General features: G+C 48.9%; 1 protein-coding gene across 2 annotated transcripts; it reads left to right on the top strand.

Annotated features, from left to right (window-relative positions):
- Window positions 1-14,366: 14,366 nt before the first annotated feature.
- PPP1R3B (protein phosphatase 1 regulatory subunit 3B) lies at window positions 14,367-19,749 on the top strand. Of its 2 annotated transcripts, XM_015276443.4 has the most exons (3): window positions 14,367-14,421; window positions 15,857-15,967; window positions 16,337-19,749. In XM_015276443.4, the coding sequence occupies exon 3, from the start codon at window positions 16,368-16,370 to the stop codon at window positions 17,226-17,228; it is 861 nt and encodes a 286-aa protein (XP_015131929.1). In that variant the 5' UTR covers window positions 14,367-14,421; window positions 15,857-15,967; window positions 16,337-16,367; the 3' UTR covers window positions 17,229-19,749. The 2 variants fall into 2 exon arrangements, with proteins under 2 accessions (XP_015131929.1, XP_420586.2); XM_420586.8 differs by lacking the exon at window positions 15,857-15,967.
- The last annotated feature ends 605 nt before the right edge of the window (window positions 19,750-20,354 follow it).

Here is a 20,354-nt window from a genome sequence, read left to right as displayed (position 1 = left end):
AAAACCTCACTGACGTTGATTGCTCCAGACCTGGGAAACAGCGTAGCCCATCGCACCATGAGGCACACTAGGAGGCCACCCATGCATTGAGCAACAGCTAATCTCTGCCAACATTTCCAGGGTCACCCCTTTAATGACTCCAAGCAGTACTGAGAGCTCAGGGAGACAAAGAAGGCTATAAAACAGGCCAATCTGCTCTCCTCTCAGGCTATCACAGCCAATTTTATTTATTGCTAGCGAGCAATAAAGCATTATAATCCTGGGACAACCTGTGCTCCACACATCACCTCCCTTTCTTGTTCCCCAAGGAGCTCTCAATAAAATTAAGAGGCAAAAAAAGGCACAAAGAAGAAATGATGCTTACAGAAGAGAGGGAACTGTGGAACCACGCCAATCTCCCCAAAACTTTGCCCAGGCTCTGCTGATCAGCATTTTTTTGAGCCAGACAAGGTGTCTCCATTTAATAGCCCCTAATGGCTTATTCTTTTGAGTTGTCCCTTTTTGAACTCTTACAAACTTCAGCGACAGAGAGAACTTCCTCCTCTCAGCTCTGCACTGTGGGAGGAAGCCATCTCCTCCTGCTTCCTTTCACCAGGCCACCCAACAGTTCTACCAGGTGAAACACACTTCCTCACAGCTGTACCTTGTCTGCTTGGTCCTGTGGTGATCTCCTCTGGCCGTAGAGAGATCAGAGTTGTGAAGAGCATCCAAGATGTCTCTGCTCCTCACACTGCTAGCAAACATAGTACAGGAAACACTGCTTGATGTGGGGTTCCAGGAATGGCATACTAGAGGCTGTCCTCAGATCACCTTGAGGATATTAGCTAGGAAGACCCAACAGCTGCGACTGTACTGGCTGGACTTGGTACAAATCTGACTTCTTCTCAGCATGTGCTTTGCTCGGGGACATTTGTCACCTTCCCCCATCCTGCTAGGTCTAAAAGCCATAGGATTAGTAGATAAAAAGCAGTAGGATGGGGTCAGCCTCTTGCAGTCTAGTATCACCATTGCACTATGCAGTCCCTGTCATCCTCATCAACCAGCAGCAGCTGTTCCTCTTACCTAGCAGATACCAGGGAGATGAGCAATTGGAGCAAGTAGGGCATCAGCCTGTGCAACTGCAGCTGTATGCTGTCGTAGGGCTCACGTTTTGCAATTGGCTTTGGTATGTGTTGTATTTAGACTTCCCCATGGAGTGTCTATTTGCCTTGGGTTTGGAATAGGCAAAGAAATTCCAATGCTCAGGTGAAGGGAAGGAGCATTCTGAGGGGATCTGATGGAAGCAAGAGAGGGCGAGGTTCTTATCCGTCTCTGACATAACACTGCTTAAATCCTGCTGATTGCAAAAGTGCTGTGCAGGATGAGCATTTTTGGCTGCACTTCATGTCGGCTCTGTTCTCTGCCAGCTCATACTGCACTGCACGCTGCTTTGCACTATGTGGGCTTTTATTTCCACACAAAATACTGCTGCTGCCATGTTGCCCCAAGGGCAGGCATCTGGTGAGCTGGGGCTGCATCCCGAGCATCTTGCTTAATCCCACAGATTCCTGTCCCTGCAAAAATAGAAACAATCACCTTCTCACAGAGGAACTTGCTGTATCACATTTCCAGTGCTCACAGCAGCCAAGATAAATTAGTAGTATCGCTTTAGCTAGTAGAGTAAATGGTCTCTTCCCTTTAATGCTAAACATATCAGGGATTTTTTTAGGGTGTGCTTTTGGGAGCAGAGGGATTGTAGTATCCCCTTATCTTTATGACATATTGCACCCATTTAATTTTTTGCACTGATGACACTGAAAGTGCGCTTGGAGCTAAAAACGGAGTGTGTTTGCCGTGTGTAGCAACTGTGTTGGCAGACAGAGGCTGGTTCAGCTAATCAAGCAACTCACATCATTTGAAATAGCCTCAAACCTCCAGCAAGCCCTGCAGTTAGCATATCTGCATCTGGAGCTCAGAATCTGGGACAAAATCTGCCCAATTCACCTGGATGAGACTGGGAACAAGTGGAGGAGAGAGCCCCATAGCTGTGGCTCTGGCACTGCCTCATTTTAATGTAAAAAGGATTCAAATGGCCCTGCTAAGACTGCTTTGGAGGCTCCTTTTCCTTCTCAGAGCAGGGTTTCTATTTCCAAGGTGTATTCTTTCTTTCATTTAAAATGAAAGAATTTTAAACAAATGAATTTTAAACAAATGAATAAATGCAAAACATTTGTCTACATGCTCACTGCTGCTTACTGTAACTTTATCTCATCTACGAGGTTGCTGGTGAGACGCCATGCCAGCTCTGCCTGGAAAACCTAAGGGAAGATTTCCAAACCTCCTGCCATTTGGTCTGTCTTTTCAAGCAGATCGCCTGGAGGCTACTGAAGCCCTGATGTTTAAGCTGTGTAGGGAGGTATCAGAGATGGGAGTCTCCTAGGAGGCTGCATTGGGAGGTGCTGGTGTCCACACTCCAGAGCTTAGTTGCCTCCTAGGGAGCTTCATTTTCCCAACAGAGCAATGTGGAAATGTGAGGGGCTGAGCATTTTGCCATCCCTTGGAGGCAGAGATGGAGAGGGTGTGGTAAATGCTGTCACACAGGAAACACTGGGTGCAATTGATCCCACACGGATGGGAGAAGAAGCTGTCCTGAGTTGGCTGAGTGATATGGAGATCATCATAGAATCACAGAAGCATGGAACGGCTTAGGTTGGGAGGGACCTTAAAGCCCATCCAGTTTCAGGACTGCCACCCACCAGCTCAGGCTGCCCAGTGCCCCATACAACCCAGCCTTGAGCACCTCCAGGGATGGGGCATCCACAGCTTCTCAGGAAAGTATGTGCCAGGGCCTCATCACTCTCTGAGTAAAGAGTCTCCTTCTAATATCTAATCTAGATTTGCCCTCTTTTAATTTAAAACCATCCTCTCTTGCCCTATCACTATCTGCCCATGTTCTTCTCCCAGTCTGTACACATACATGGGATTGCCACGACCCCAGTGCAGCGCTCCGCTCTTGGCCTTGTTCAGTCTCATTAGGTTCTTGTAGGCCCACTTTTCAAGCTTGTCCAGGTCCCCCTGGATGGCATCCCCTCCATCTATTGTGCCAACTGCCCCAGCTAAGCTTGGTGTCCTCAGTAAACTTAGTAATACTCGATCCCACTGTCTATGTCACTGACAAAGATGTTCAAAAGTACCAGTCCCAAGATGAACCCCTGGAGGGCATCGCTCAGCACCAGCCTCCACCTGGACATGCAGCTGTTGACCACAACCCTCTGATTGCAACCATCCCACCAATTAATTACCCACTGAACAGTTCAGCCTTCAAATCCATCTCTCTACAATTTAGCAATGTCATGTGGAATCACACCAAAGGATGTGATGTTACTGGGATATAGTCAATTCCTTTCAATTAAGGCTGTCCCAAGATTGTTGGCGTGATGAGAAAGGCTAAAGGGGATGAAAAGTAATTGGGACAGGCTCAAGGGCTGTGTAAAACCTCTTCCCCTAATTAGCACATGGAAGAAAGCATATGCACATGCATATAACCTGCCAAGTACTTGCTTTTTCAGAGACACCCCTAGGATTATAGGCTCAGGAGCTCAATCTGAGCCTGCCAGCCTTCCCCAGCCTCAGTGTGGAGCCCCAAGCCCAGCCAGCCTGTAGGGCAGTGCAGAGCACAGCACAGAGCACAGCACAGCACGCTAGGTGCTGCACATTAGGACCAGAGAGTATAGCAAATAAGTTTAAGGGTTTAAGGGCAGCAAAGCGAGCACTTTGTACAAGACTTGTTGTGCTACATCCCAAGGGTGCCTAAGAGTGGTGCACCTTATGGAGCCTGGATGCATCCAGTAGGATGCTAGGGGTGAATGCCTTCATGGGGGCTGGGTCTGATCTTCCTGGCTACCCGCAGGGGACACGACAGCCTGGTGATTGCTCTCTCCAGCTGCAGCCCAAGGCCTGGCTGAGGGTTGTGTTGATTTTGTGCTCCAGGGCTGCTCGGGCACGTGTACAGAGCTCACTGTCCCATGCAGCAGTTGTTCCCAGAACAAACCCGGGATTTCAATCCCAAAGCTGGCAGCTCTCAACAGCACACAGTCTCCATGTGATCAGTGCCCAGTGTGGACACCACAGCTACTCTCCTGCTCCTTCAGGCCAGGAGCACAGGGGACCTGCTGGGTCCCGTAATACATGCCATCTACCCCAAGGGAGCTTCCAGACCCTTCCTCAGATCCACTGTTTCACGCTCAAAATCCTGCAGAAGGTAAAGCAGACAGGCTACTCCAATTGGCTCAGCATTAGGCAGATTTAAGGTGATTCAGTTTGAAATTCCTTTATGCTCCTTTGGAGTCTATTTCCTGCACTTTAGTGAGTAGAACAGCTTTCTACTGCTGCATTCCAGCCCTTGTTTGACTTGCTCTGAACAACGCTACAGGGTAGAGAGAATGGAAACATAGGAGAAGAAAGGAGAAGGCTGGGCAACTGTGTCTGGTTTCCCAATAAGTCTGTGTGGATTCAGGGATGGATTTTCAATGTGTTCATGCTGCATCTCCACAGGATGTGAAGCAGGCGCTCCGACTCCATGGACTCTTTTCAATCACTTCTGAAGACCTGTGACTCCCACATTCCTATTGAATTTGCAAGAAGGGATATGTGGGTTCTGATTGCTACCTTCCAGGCCTGCCTGGAGGAGAAGACTGTATCAGACTAAACCCTTCTCTGAGGGAGACCCTGAACAGCCAGAGGAAATGGATGCACAGAGGCACTGGCACAAGCCACAGCAACCTGTGCCCAAGGCGGATTGACAGCAGCCTCCCAGGGAGCCCAGACACAGGGAACTGTGGTGCTGCTTGCTCGAGGCCTTTTCTGAAAGCTGTTTGCTCACCGTGTCTGTCTGGAGATTGGAGTTAAAACTGAACTCATTGAACATCAGCCCTGTCTGCTTGACAGAGCAGGAAATTTTGCAACAGTGCTCATACGGCATGCATCTCTGTTGGCTACACAGGCTCAGTGTGAGCACAGCCAGTTCAAGCACCTACTTGCCTTTTCCATCAAACTGAGTCCAGGAGGAGACTGAGAACATTAAACAACCGCAAAAATTTGAGGGGAGCCAAGTTTCCTTGTCCCAGGATGAAAAGGGGGCAAGGGTAGGAACTGATTCAATCACTGGTTAAAAAATAGTCTCCAAAAATCCAGAGTCACATGGCTGTGCATGTGACTGTTTGATGCTAGGCTTATCTAGCGTTGTCCCCCTAGGTGCCAGCCTACACCTGTCTCTAGCAGTCTCCAGTTCATCCCAGGCAGAAGTATACTTTACCTCATACTATAGTAGATCAAGGTATCTGAGACGACCCAGTAAAGGAACCGGGAAAGCTCAGGCCCTCTTTTGGATGACCTTGGTTCACCGTGGGATTCAAACAGGAAATAGGTCTTACTAAGAACAAAACTCATTCAGCAGAAGAAAGGCAAACTGAGAGAGTCTCCAGATTTTGAAGCCAAAACCTGGTTTTGAATTGCCCCTACACCTTGCTGTAGCACCAACACCTGCGCTGGCTTTGGGTCAGACACTTCAGCCTGGCCTCCTTGAGACTGCCCGTAGGCAGGATGAAGATAAGTACCACTGCAGAAACTGTGAGAGATGAAAACTTCTGGAAATGGTCTCTTCCCCTCTCCCTGTGATGCTCCCTAAACCAAGCTAGCACAGTGGCAGCCCATGATGAGAATGCTATGGCTGCTTGTGTCTCCAAAACCTCACCCCATGGAGGCACAGAGCTCAAAGGAATGCCTGATACTCTAGGAAGCAATACAAAGCACAGCTGGAAAGCAGATGGAATGGGCAAAGCAGTCCAATGTGTGTGTTTGGCAGGCAGGGCCATTCCTCAGAATGAAGGGGAAACCACTTTGGGAACTGCGGACCTCCCTTCTCACGCAGCCCTAGATAGGGCAGGCAGAGGACAAGCTCCCCAGCAAGTTTGAAATGCAGTGTCTGTCACTTGCCCCATGCCAGTCTCTTTGGGATGGAGATGTGACACTGAGCGTGTGGGGCAGGTGTCACCTCCTTGCATACCAAGCCCCACTGCCTAGGCCTATGTGTCCATATGAGGCATTCCCCAGCTGCCCTTACCACTATTTCAGGACCACTTGAATTCCTAGCTCTTATCAGGCTTTTTCCAGATACTTGAACCCCTGAACTCAAATGGTCACCAGACACATCTGGGCCCTTCCCTGTCTATGCTCTGAGCCCCCTGCACAGAAGCCAGGGGCCAACATTGGTTGTCTGAAGGACTCACTGATTTTCTGCTCAGAGGAGCACAGAAACAAGACTCTCAGGCTGCTCTATCTAATGGCCCTATTTATTATGAGGCAGAGCCTCCTTCCACTTGCCCCACAGCAGGTACCTTTGATTTTTACATCAGTAATGCTCACCAATGCCCTCCCTACATCTCAGCCCTCCCACATAGGGTGGTTGGAATTACCAATGCCAGAGGCTGCTCTAGCACTGTTTTTCTGATCGGAGCATGTGGGTGGGAAGCATCATCACAGGATGGCCATTACCACCTGTTCCCACAGGTGGTTTCAAGCTATTTGCAAAGCTCAGGAGCATTTCTACCTGGGAGCCATTAGGATATGAGGAAGAATTAGGCAGCTTTGCTCATTTCCCTGGACAAGTCCCTTCACCTCTGACACTGGCTTAGAGGATTTTGCCATCTGTGAAGCTTTCCAGGGAGAAATTCTAATATATCTGCCACACCGAGCAAACATTTTTGTGAGTCCTTAAGCTCCAACGTGGCCCATCTTCCCCTGAATCCTGTCTGGCACAGAGCTGTGGCAGAAGCCTGAGGAAGAGAAGAGCTGGACAAGCCTGTAGTGATTCGACTCCAGATTACTTTCTCAGCCAGCTCAATTTGCAGACCAAGGATTTCCTGAAAAGGAGGCCATGCATTGTGTGCAACGGTGGATTTTTTTTCCTTCTGTGAATGTGTCTGGTTCCTTTTTGAAATCAAGTCAGTTTTTAGCATCTACAAGGTCCTGTGACAGGAGTTTGGGAGTCTATGTACACCTCCTTTACGAATGGAAAAATTAAGAGCAATGTGATGGTAGCAGCTGATGGGATGACAGGATCTTTGATACAATCTTCATTCAAGCAGTAAGTCTTAAAGCAGGGTGAGAAGTGAAATAAACCAGCCAAAATTACTTAAGGCAACAGCATAGGCTGCAGCTGAGCATGTAAAGGGTAACAATTAAAGTCAGCACAAGCCAAGCTAGTCTGCAATGGGATGTAAAGCAAGTGCAAATCTTCAGAGGTGCAAGAGTCACATCACAGCATACGGGCAAAGGTCTGTGAGCCAGACTGCTTGCACAGAGCCCATGGATAGGCTTATTTGCTTTGTGCTGAATAAAATACCTTTGTATTAGTAATAGATGCATGAGTTTACTTTAGATTGGGTTATTATAGCTTTAGCATATCTGACTGCTTCATACAGACTAGAACAATTTTGTATTAGTAATTAATTAAAGGAAGGGCTTTGTTCTGAGGCAGTATGTTGAACACACACTCATATACTACTTCCTATTTGCAAACCCATTAAGACCTTTACTGAAGCATTTTGAGATTCATCTTTGTTTTCTCTCAGCCATATAATATTGGATCCATACCTTACTGGTACGTGAGTTTTCCACATCTTATCTGCCTCTCATCACTCGGTATTTGCTCATTACACAACATACTCTCAATTTTAAGTAATGGCTTTTTTGCCCCCATTTCCCTGAGATTAAACCTTCAGTATGGCACATTACCTCTGATGAGTCACACCATGCCAGCCAATAATAACAGCAATAATACGCCTGTAGGGGAGAACGACCTGGAAAACAAAAGAAGTCTGCTCAGTAAACGGGAAGCATGCTTGTGCAGATAAGAAATGCTGGGGAACAGCAGCATGGTGATACATAGGCCTGTGATGGACAGTCCACTGTAACATTCATATCAGATGGGGAAGTTGGGAACACCACACTGCTAATACAAACAGACCCAGGGGATTCCTAAAACACCCTGATGATAACTTTTTGGTGCAGGCACTAAGGGAGCTGACTTGTAAAGGTGCCCTCCTGGATCCATTGCTTGTAAACAGAGAGTCTCGTGGGTGAAATGGCGATTGGACACCATCTGGGCCATAGTGACCATGACGTAGTGGAGTTTAAAATCTCTGAAGAAAGGAGGAAAACTGCCACCAAAACATCAAGTATACCTTTATAGATATGTACAAGAATATTTACTGCCGTGTAATATATAAACACATATTTTCACATGCATGGGTGCATATTTATGGAAACATGTGCCTCTTGTTGCCCAGAATAGAAGGCACAAATGAGCCGGTAGTGCTAATGAACGTGGAACCCAGCTGGTATGAGACCTGAGGCTGGGAAAAGCCAAACACTGAAGCCCAGAGCCAGCTCCATGATCAAAGCCCCTGGGCTAACTAAGAGCCGTTGTTTGCTATTTATAGCTGCGTTAGCTCAAGTTTTATCAGAGGTTTTTAAAAAGCTTGGAGGCAGTTGGAGTGCAAGAGAGGCTCTGTCCTGTTTAGGCAGCATAAGAACGGTGCAAAGCCCAAGCTGCATCTTTGCACAAGCTGGATCAGGCCCTGTTGGTAGGGGAGGTCACAGGGAGCTAACACAAGCAGCTTAAGTTAAGCTGCCGTGATTTGATTGAGATAAAAGCTATTTCGGCACACCTTTCAGAGGACCCTGAGCAAACCATGCTGCAATCACAAGTCTACTGGCTATGTGACCAAGGGCTATAAAAGTTGTCTCAAAGTTGCCAACCAACTCAAACCCAGCTCAAGGCCGAACTGCATTAGGCCTTGTATGGTCTCCCATGGAAGAACCAACACTGACCTTAGGGAAGAGGAAATCAGAAGACTGGTCCTTCATGTCATTTTGAGACCAACTAATCAAAGAAAGTTGAGAAAGTTGGCAGCAATTGCAGTGGGTCAGTTCTCTGTGGAGTAACCAACTTAGGCATACAACCCTTCTCTGGGAGGTGACAGCACCCTCCTGTCTGTCAGATGTGTGGTAATAAGGAAATCTGAAGTGCTATCTGAGTCTCAGACAACAAGGTTACAGCAACCAGCTTTAGAAAATGGTGTCTATTCTTTTCCTGACTGTCTTCACACTGGGAGCTAGAAGATCACAGGAAACCTTGTGCTCTGAAGCGACCCTTACATCAATGAAAATAATTAGCGCAGGGAGTTAATTGTTGCCTGCAGCATGTCAGCATTGCACTACTAGTTTTGATGGTGTGGTACTGCACAAAATTGGACTACGACAGCAGGGTGGGGATCAAAGTATTTTTGAAAGACCAGGAAAGATGGCCTATCAACAGAGACTGACTGCATTTGGCTTTCAGATAAACTACTTGAGTTATCATTGCAGCCGTGGGGGTAAAAAAAGATGAAAACCTAAGAAAGCTCAAGATCTGTGGGACCAGTTTTCTTCTGCTCTGCAGCTGAAAGGCTCAGCAGTAGATGATGATTTGCTCTCTGAGCTTAAACGAGCATAGAGCACAACACAGAATTCTAACGCTTTTCCATAGAGACAGATCCTTAACACTATCACGCACACCTGTGTGCAAGAGTGTGTACATATGAATACAAATGTGTATGTAAGTGAGAGTCACAAAGATGCCCATCCCATGTTGCTGTCATCATGCCCAAGAAATGAAAAAGCAAATTTGCATTCACTTCCTTCCTCAAAAAGAGTCATGTAAAGCCAGCAGTTACCCAGGATATTCAGCTACTATGCCATATTGCACCTCTTCTAGATGCGTATCTCCTTTGACAAGAGCAGATACATCAGCAAATCTAATTCTCAGCCTACTTGTGATTACTTTCAAAACCATCTTATTTATTTCAGCTTACTGATTTTCCTGCAGCCCCTGCTATCGCTGCTTTCTTACCAGCTTTGCTGGTGCTCCCTGGTTCAGATCATTGTAGGCTGATCTCTCGTCTCAGAAGGCCAAGGACATTCTCCTCCATCTGCTGTGTCTGCACCACCTTGACCTGAACCTACACTTCAACTTTTGCTCAGGAACAGTGGCATCCTTTGAGCCATGATGGACTCCAAGCACTTTGTTGTACCTGTGGTGAGGGGGTGTGTTTTCTATAGATTGATTTTCAGTCGCTGCAGGATTGCTGTGGCTGCTGCTTGAGCCTGCCAGCACCATCCTCTTGCACATGCCATTCTGTACTGCTGGAATCTGAGCATATTGGGATGAGAAAAGTCTAGAGGAGGAGGGGACGAAGGAGACAGCCAAAAATGCTCGCAGGCTCCATAGGCTTGGGACAAGTGCTATTCCCAGCTGCCAGCACCAAAATGCTGCTTAGTAGACTGCCCAACGGCCTGAGTTCCTCCTTCCTGGCTTCCTATGAATAACTAGCCTGCATTCCAGACCTTAGAGATATTCCTGAGCTGGGTGTGTCTTCGTTTGCAGGCACATTTCCTAAATTTTGCCTCCTCTAACCCAAGTTTAGAAGCACTTGCTCTGGTACAAAGATGCGGTGCACCACTGGCTTCTGTTAGGCACAAATGAGATCTGCTAGACTTTGGGGGATGGGGCAGGGAGAGAGCCATCTCTACAGGGTACTCACTCAGGGAGCAGACAAGGCTAAGACATCTGCAGACAGTGAAGGCATTTGTATGCACCAAACTTGAGGTCTCAAGTGATCTACTTAGCTGCATTTAGTTTCTTAGCTGCAAACCATTTTTGCAGGAAGAAAACTTCAAACTTCTGGTTGAGTTAACCCTTGAATATCACTTCTCCCCCCCGGGATTAAATTAATGCCTCAAAATAAAAAGACCAGGCAAAATATCTTCAAAGGATGCAAAGGCTGATGATGGGAAGAGCTCTAGCTGACCTTCCTCAGCATCCTCCACACAGCCTTTGCCTTATTGTTGACTTTGCTTTTGATACTTGCTTGAGAGACCACATCAGCCATTTCTTTCCTCCTAGTTTTTAGATTCCCTTTATAGTGAATGGACAGAGATAGGCAAGTCCAGAAAGCAACGGATCCCATCTTTCACTGACACTGATCTTCAGATGATACAAAATGCTTCATGGAGGGATCACTGTTTGCTGTAGCAAAGAGAGCCTATGGATCCTTGAAAGAAAACTGAGTTTGCATTTATCATCAATGACTACAAGAAGAACCTCAGCCTGACCTTTCATATCTCAGCCTTCATGAGCACACAAGTGACTTTCAAGCAAAGCACAGTCTCTCATGCAAAGATATGCCCAGTTCTGAGTGTGGGTAAATTCCCAAGATATCTGCCCCATCAAATAAGGTTTTCAATCTTTCTAGGGCACTGAAGTTAAAATATACGTTCCTTCACTATGACTTGTGCATTTAGGGCAGATCCAAGTCCAAGTCCATCCCCTTTTTTCCCTGTGAGTAGCAGCTTTCTTATTTCCATTCATTCCTTCCCCAACAGACTTCATTTTTGCATGGATTTTCTTGTTGCCCATTGTTGGACATTTTCATTATTAGGAACCAATAGTTCTACACTACCTGATATTTTTTGCAGGACACAAAGCACCAGGTTTTATACCTGGCCCCATGCTGGGCTGGAATGGAAGGTGCTTCAGTTTTTTGCAGGGCAGAGTACATGTTCCTTGGGGTGTTTGACCATCTGAGTGCGTATGAGATCCTGACAGAGCCATGCCAAGGTAAATATCCCATTGCGGGTCAGCAGCCAATGTACTGAAGTAACTCAGTGCATTGGGGCAGAGCCAGGAGTGGCAGAAGGGCTTCTGCCTTGGAGCAGGAGTTGGGATTTCCTTCAACACTGCGACACATTATGTGCTCTTTGCCTCCTTTCCTGGGGTAGCTGCAGGAGTTGGAGACCCATGGAAAAAAGGATGTTCACTGGGTCTTTTTCCATGCTTGATTCTGTTGATTAACTGTTGAAATCTAGAGGCATTCTGTGGGCTTCCCATCCTCCAGAGAGGTTGGTACCTGTCTGTACATTCAGAAGGGATGAGGCAGGACTGATGGCCAGATAGACACATGGATGCATCCTTTCTGGAGGGCAGAAAGTCAAGCTGCCTCCTACCCCTCACCCCGGGGCAGACCAGAATAACCTCTTCTGTGTCAGCCAGGCTTTCCTCCCGATCACGACAAAAATTATTCCAAAATTAGCTACTCCCTCAGTATTTTGACATGAGGCAACACCAGATTAAAATTACTTCAGAGTTACCCTCTTGGCCTTGTCATGAACAAAACTCTCTTCTGTTTGGTGCAAGCACTGGGACCTGGCTCAAAGGCAGCACTGCTAATTGGGAAATTTCTGACAACTGCCAGCATTGCAAAAGCACCAGGCACCACCATGGACACTGTCCATCTCTGCTGATGATTTAGGAAGGGGCAGAAAGCTGTGGGGGGGGTGTTCTGTGGCAGTGGGTCCTCAGGCAGTGGTGTTACGTCACCCACCCCACAGGTTTACAATACTCGCCCTTGAGCCTTGGCCCCACAGCCCACTGCAGTATGAGCACGTTGCACAATGCCCCAGTCCCGCTTCCCTTCTCCTGCCTGGCAGCTGGGATCTGAGCTCCTGACAGCGAGGAGTGGATGCTCCAACTAGCACTGTGGAAACCAGAAGGGCAACAGAACCAGGAGTCCTCACAGAGCCCTGCACTTTGAGCAAACCCCAGGTGAGATCTGGGGGGACACAGGGAACCTCCTCGCAGAGGCATCCATCAGGGATGGGGCTTGTTCCACAGTTCTCCCTCCAGGGAGAAGCTTCTTCCCCATGCTATGCAGCAAGCAGGGAAGGGGAAGATCGCTCTTCCTCATCCCCCAGCAAGTCAGGAGGGATGGAAAGCTATGGGGAAATCAGTAAGACCACTGTGCAAGGGCTCAGTGCAAAGCTAAATATAGCCATTATCTATGCTCCCAGAAGATAACAGCCTGTGTCCACAGCCCGCCACAATGCCCTGCCCTGGCTTCCACCTACCTTTGCTTCAGAGGCAAACAGCAGGCAGCAGTTGTGAAGCAACTCGCCCTGCTCAAGGCAAACAGAGCTTCTATCACGCGACAGAAATGCACCCTGAGCCACTGTGCTGAGCCAGGCCGTGGTAGCCCTGCCTGGAGATGGCTGTGCAGACCCAAGGGCCTTTTGGGGTCTCTGTCCATTGCTCTTGGGCAAATCCTCGCTACCCTCATCCCTGCACAAACCTTGTCACCAATCAGCTCTGCTGAAATTCCACGCTGCCACTGGCGTGTAAAATACTAATCTACATCTCCAAGGGTCCTGCAGTAGATTTCTCTCTCTAGCTTCCTTAGATCTTATCACTGCCTTTGTCTAAAAGCAGGAACCAATGAGGCTAAAACAATGGTCTTTCCCCTCAACACAACCCTTTTGCATTGCTTTGCCTTGCAGAGCAGTGAGTCGATTAAGCGATTAAGCGGCAGCTTTACAGCAGGAAGCCTCTGGGTTTAACAATAGCCACGCATGCTTCCACCGGGTAATTAAAAACAAATGTTGACTCTTCAATACTGCTTTTATGCTCTGCGAGGGAGGAGGCGGGAGAGCAGCACTGCTCACATTGGTGCACTCGGAGGCCAGATGTGGCCAACAAGAGGCTGTTACTCCCAGCCTTGTCACCATTCCCAGCTCACAGGAGGTGTTGCTGCTGGAGTGCTGAGCTGTAGTGTTGGAAACACCTTCCCGTGTCTGCCCACTGCCCTGGGACGGGCTTCTGGGCCGCTTGGGTCCCACAGGTGGTTGCTCGTAACACTGCCTCAGTCACCGTAAGAGACGATTATCTCGTGTCTGTGAGAAGCTCAGTTTTTCCACTCCGTGCCCTAAAGCTTGTCAGGAAATGGGATTTGGGAACGACTCCTGGGATTTCTGCCCCAGAGCTGCAGTCATGGGACGGAACGTGTGAGTAACCCTCGTCCCCATCCCGCCCCACCCCTCCGTGCACACCGAACACCCTGCTGAGGAGATCAGTCCCCTGAGAAGGCCTCGGGACATTCCTGTCACCTTTGTCTGCTTGTTGGTGGCAAAGCCCCCCGGGGGCTGCAACAGTTTAATACCCGAGAGGATCACGACTCTTGCTCAGGCACAATGAGCTCTCCCAGGAGATCCTGGGAGCCGATGGGCTTTTCGAAACCCCACGATGAGCGCCCCTCACACCTCCCCCCCGGCCCTGCCCAGCGAGCGCAACCCCGCAGCCGGCGACGACACCGCCGTCCAGCCCCGTCGCCGGTGAGGCGGAGGGCTCCGCGCTGTCCATTGGCTGCCCGTCGCGCTAGGAGCGCGCTCATTGGTCGGCCGGAAGGGAGGGCGGGGCGGGCGGCGCCCTTAAGGGTGCGGTGCGAGGCCGCCCCGTCGGTGGCGGTGGTTCGGGGCTGGGAGTTGCGTGAGCGGGCTCATGCGCTGCGTCAGGTACGGGCTGCCCGGGGGCCGGCGCTGTGCTCCCGGGGCTTCGCGCAGGGAAGTTGTCACGGGAGGTATCCCGCGGGGGCGGTGGGGGTTTGGGCACAGCGTCAGCTTGAGCTCTGTGGGGCCGGGGTGGCCGGAGGGCAGGCAGGCAGGTAGCCAGCCAGCCAGCCAGCCAGCCAGGTGCTTGGTGTGGGGTGAGCGGGAGCTGCACGATGCGGGGCTGGGCTCGGCTGCCAGAAGCGATCGCTCCGCACTGAGCTGCTTTCCCTTCCTAAAATAAGGGAAGGAAGAGTGAGTGCAGGGGGGTGGTGGGTGGAGCCCAGCCTTTCCCTTCTGAAAGGGGCTGCCCTGCTCGTTCCCTTTCCTGCTGCTGCAGCTCTCGGCGCTGCCTCCGTGCTCCCACCTGTGAAGCGTGGGGAGTTGAAGGCAGCAGCCCTGCAGGGGGAGGCTGCTGTGGTTGTGACTCGAGGGCTGGTCGGCTCTGAGAGCAGAAAGGAGAGAACTGGGGTGCAAAACGAGCTGAGGTTTGTGAAAGCAAGCGCTGAATCCCATTGTAGGTAGGTGAAGCTCTTCTCTGGTCCTCAAGTTGGAAGATGCTTCGAGTCATGCAAAGCAGGCAGGATGCTTCTTGCCTCTTAATGTCAAACACTGGGGGTTACTGAGGCTTACAGAAGTACCTGAGCACTCAGTGGGACTTCAGGTAAATAGCAGCTGCTGGGAAGAGATGAAGGTGAAGCTGGCTTTGGTGGGAAGCCGTGTTTGAAAGGAGGAGGTGACCTGTATAAAGTATGTGAGAAAGGCAGTGAAACCAGGAAGAGCTAAACAGCTTGGTGTTGGCAGACAGGTGGATCCGCTGTCTGTCCTTGTGCAGGTGCCCTTGAGCTTCAAAGGAGGCTCAAGGAAGAAATGCGGGAGGTAGCTGGTGGGTGTGCTGGGAAGCAAGCCTTTGCCCATGCACTCTGAAGTAAGCAAGCCCTACTGCTGAAGGGATGCTATGGAGGGCTACTCAGAGCTGCCATGTTGGTGCTGCAGGGTGGGAAAGTAATGCACAGACTTGAAGAGAGCAGCTCTGTTGCTTTGTCTTGGCACGGGGACAGCATCAAGTACTATAGCTGCTGCGTGTGGCTTTGGCAGCACGAGCCCTTGTGCATTGTGCGGTCAGCTGCTGCTGCTCTCACAGTGAGACCGGCTTTGGAACATGGTCTGCAGCCAAACAGGGAGTTTAATTAAGGAAATAGTCTGACTTCAAGATGTGGGGACACAGAGGGACTGTGCTGCATCACTGGGGGCTGGATGCTAGAGGAGGAGATGCTGTCGTGGAGAGACACAGTCTGTAGCTCTGGGGGAAGGACTTGTTTCCAAAGCCTCTGTCAGCCTTGAGTACATCACACAGCTTGCCTGCTCTGGCTATACTGATGTTTCTCTAAGTATTCTCTAGGCCTCAGATGTGCACTCTGCAATGGAGAGGTAAAACCTTCTGGCCTGCCTGATATCTGTTTTAAAATACCATAGAGGGAAGAAAGCTGCTCTTCTATAAGCACAGAGCAAGGTGAGCATCAGTAGGACCAAGCCACAGATTTTGGTTTAGGTCGGAAGTGTTCCAGAGCCTGCTATTGCGAGCCTAGAAAGGCAATGCCTGCATGTACCTTAGCACAGTGACTCTCTGTAGCAAGCAATGGGAAGTCAGCTTGCCCTTCAAGGGATGCAACAGGCTATGGCTGAGCCACAGCACTGTGGTAGCATACTTCCCAACATGTCTGTAAGTCGTGCAAGTACTGGCCTCTTACAGAGCTTGAGGGAATTTAGGGGTGATGGAAACTAAGCTTCTTTAGGATGGATGGGGAGAAGTGTAGCAACTATCTGACAAGTCACTGAAATGCTTCTCTGACATAAACTGCCCCTTCTTTTGATCTTTCAGTGTAATAGACTGTTTTCCTCACAAACAAGCAATGGCTGTGGATGTAGCAATGCAGCTGTACCTGTGCTCCTCACCCTTGCGAAGAGAGAGGTGTGCCTGCAAAATTGCCCCAAAGCCAAACAAGCCATTGCGGCCGTGCATCCAGCTGAACAGCAAGGCAGTACTGACTGGACCAGAAGAGGCAGAAAACTCCTTCACACACAACAAGGTGAAGAAGAAGGTGTCGTTTGCGGATAGCAGAGGCTTCGCTCTGACAATGGTGAAGGTGTTCTCGGAGTTCGATGATCCTCTAGATATTCCTTTCAACATCTCTGAGCTGATCGACAACATTGTGAGTCTGACAACAGTAGAGAGGGACAGCTTTGTCCTGGACTTCGTTCAGCCCTCTGCAGACTACCTGGACTTCAGAAACCGTCTTCAGACAGACTGCGTGTGCCTCGAAAACTGTATGTTAAAGGAGCGGTCCGTTGTGGGCACGGTGAAAGTGAGGAATTTGGCTTTTGAAAAGTCTGTGAGGATCAGGATGACGTTTGACACCTGGAAAAACTTTGTAGATTACCCGTGCCAATATGTCAAGGATACGTACGGCGGGTCAGATCGGGACACGTTTTCTTTCGACATCAGCTTGCCCGATGGAATTCAATCCCATGAAAGAGTTGAGTTTGCCATCTCCTTTGAGTGCAACGGCAAGGTGTACTGGGACAGCAACAAGGGCACAAACTACAGGATCATACGCTCAGAACTGAAGTCTGCCCAGGAAGCCCTCCGCCCCCCGTGCAGCCCTGACTTCAGCAGTGCCTTTGACCAGTTTGGGAGTCCTCGGTGTGCCTATGGCCTGTTTGCCGAGTGGCCGAGCTATTCGGGATACGAAAAGCTGGGGCCCTACTACTGACCTAAGGACCTCATGTGCTGACTGGCTGTTGGTGGTGTCTGCAGACGTGGGAGCCGTCCTGAACACGAGGTGTGTGGAAAGGTGGAAGAAGTGAGGCTCCGTGTAGCTCTGCATAAGCCTCCCAGCAAAAAAATAAAAGTGCAGTACTCTGCTGGCAGTTGGCTTATAATCAGGGATGCATCTCTCATGTAAAGGGCTGCCTTCCCTGTCTCAAGTCAGATAGCCGGCTCTCCAGATGATCAAAAGAAAAGGAGATGTTGCTTGCCTGTCTGTTCAGTGCTGCTACTCCTTCCTCTTCTGTAAAGCTGCTAGTCTCCAGGGAAACACTACAGTGCTTGGGTTGTCTGCTGAAGCTATGTAGTGGTGGCTGGTTTGTGTTGCTTGCTAGTGTTAAAAGGGTTTTGGTGTTGGTTTTTTTTTTTTTTCCTCAAAACATGTTCTAGTATTTTTAAGTTTGCTGTGCTTCAACATCGGCAGCAGGGCCCGCCGGGAGGGTTGGCCCGTACCTGTCAGGAAATGTTGAAGTGATTGGCTTATGGGGAACAGCCATCTTGTGCACCTCCTGGTGTGAAGCCCTTTCTACTTGAGGCAGGAAGGGTATTTTGGAAGTGAGAATACAACTGTGACAAGATGTGACCCCACAGCCTGCTGTATTAGGGGACATATATGCCTGTGGGGGAAAATCTGATATGCTTAGTCACCAGTTGTTTTATCAGCTGATCTTGAAAAGCTTTCATCATATGCTTGGTTGGTGTTACCAAAAATAGAGGTTAGCTGTAGCTGTGTGGTGCTTGTAAAGCATCTGTAGGCTGACAGCCTTGATTGCCTTCTTTAAAACATTCCTCTCTTTTAATTGCAAGTGACCAGCGATGCTTTTATCCCTCGATGGACATCTGAAATCAGCTGTTGGCCTTGCTGGGCTTTGGCATGAGGCAGCTGTTCTCAGGTGTTGTGGGAACTAAACACATGGCAGCGTCGTGCTGAGAGAAGGTGGCTGTCATGCACCTACTGTGAAGTGCCTTGGCTGATAAAGTGCTGGGATCACATGCACCATCAATGGTTTGAGATAAACAGGCTTTGGAATTGATGTTGCTTTTTTAATAAAGCGTAATGGTTTATTACTCCATGCCTTGGACTGCTTGGCAGCAGATGGAGTGGCGCTGCTCATGTGCAAGGATGTTGTGGCTGTACCGAAGAACATCGACATGCTGTGCTTCCCTCACCGCTCTAGCAGCTGATGCCACTTCAACCTGACAATGTCTAAGCTTTGTTTTGCTCGTGCCTTAAGAAGTGGCTCACCCCACCAATGCAGAGGAATGTGGTATTTGGGATTGCTCTGATGCCACCTGCAGATGTGAAACAGATCGCCGATGTTAGCCATCACCCTTTTGAAACGAGATAGCTGTGCTGAGATGAGGTAGCCGGCTTGTTTAGAGCCAAACAGCCTTGCAAAGCTGCTTGCATAGTACTTGAGCAGAAAATGTAATCCCTCATTCAAAGGGAGGGTTCTGAATAGTCTGTAGGAGTAGAGGTCAAGGGAATCTTCCTAGTGCATAAGCTTTATACAGTTTTTGGGTGCTTATAGTAGCCTTTAGATTGGCTGGAGAGAAGCAGTGGGCTAGACTACTTGATAAGCTTTTAAATCTAGCTTTTAGATCTGGAGACTGCTGTATAAAGTACTGAAGCTGTTTTACCCTAACTTAGAAGGGATACTGTAATCACTGTTGAATGCTGAAAGGGACAGAAGAGCTTGTGAGAAGAATGGCTAGCCTTCAGCTGCTGCTTCTGTCTAAACTTGACATTGATGCTTGTTGTTACTCTGCCTGATTGCTAATTCCAGGTGATAAATCTACTTGCTAGCTCAGAGCTCATCAGCTTTGGTTCCTCTCCCTGTTCAAACAGCTTCCTGAGTCAGCCCTTATCTGCTATGGTCTCTTGTGAAGGGACTGTTGCCCAGCTTGGCTTGAACCCATTTTTAAACTGAAGTTTGAATGACACTGATTTTTGTTTGGTTGTTTGGATTTAGTGAATGGTGTTAGTGCTGTAAGACACTGTAGAGAAGCTGTGCTCTCCTGGCATGCTCCGGTGCCTGGGGGGGGCTGCTCGTGGGCCGAAACAAGGCATGTGTCCGGGGTGCTGTGGATGGTGGATCTCCTTATGGGGCCTGTGTTTTCAGGCTGTGGAAGCGGTGTGCTTAAGGGAAGAGCATGGAAGATAAGCTAGAACAGCAATACCATAAGTAAAAGCTAGGCTGGGAACTATTTGACCAATAGTAGTTTAAAAATACTACTTGTGGCCTTTTCCCTTTTTTCCATTGTCAATGTGAACATAGAAGTAAGGGGTTGCTCTCCTCACTCTATGCCTGGAAGTGCCTTGTGGGTTCTTTTGCATGTTTGTTTTTAAAAAGATTTTTGTACACAGCCTTCAAGTGGAAAATGCACTTTATAATTGCAATGTAATAAGTCTTTTAAAACCGTGGCTCTGTTTTTATCTGATTGTTTAAAATAAAGGTGGAACAATGTTGGTTGTGTACCTCGCTATCTTATTTAAATACCCATGAGGCTGGGGTGGTGGCTTGGACACAGGAGATGAGCTTCCTGCAAGTAGCATTGGCAGGAACACACATCTGCATTGGACTCTGCTGCTGAAAGCAGGAAAGCGTAGCCTATTCACACAGTTCTTCTGCCAGGAAAAATGTTTCCAGAGTCTCTGCAGTGGAGGGGAAGGAGGAGAGGAGCCAGGCCCTTGTCTGGGCAGTGGCTTTTCAGGTTTTTCTGCATTTATTTCAGGTTTGTCTCTGTTAGAGCTCGGTCCTTCCCCCCCCCCCCCCCCACCTAGCCTGATCTGGGATCAGTGTTTTCTCTCTGCTTGTGTACTAGAGTGTGATGGATGCCAGGAGAGGTGCAGTGCTGGGAGAACTGCATTTTAAGTAAACGACTCTGAGCTGTGGGTGGCCTCCCTTACTTACAGATAAGGTAAGAAGGAAAGCTACCAGGATGATTTAAAGCACAAAGCTGACAGCATTGCCTATCTTGCCATGAAGTCTTGCAGAGCAAATGTAGACCTTGCTCTACATAGAAATAAAACCGAGCACCTTTGTTTTGTGGCTATTTCTGATTCTCATAT

Source organism: Gallus gallus, chromosome 4 (genome assembly GCF_016699485.2).
Source record: "Gallus gallus isolate bGalGal1 chromosome 4, bGalGal1.mat.broiler.GRCg7b, whole genome shotgun sequence".
Lineage (NCBI taxonomy): Eukaryota > Metazoa > Chordata > Aves > Galliformes > Phasianidae > Gallus > Gallus gallus.
The sequence above is the reverse complement of the archived record's forward strand: the minus strand, read 5'-3'. Positions and strand labels throughout refer to the sequence as shown.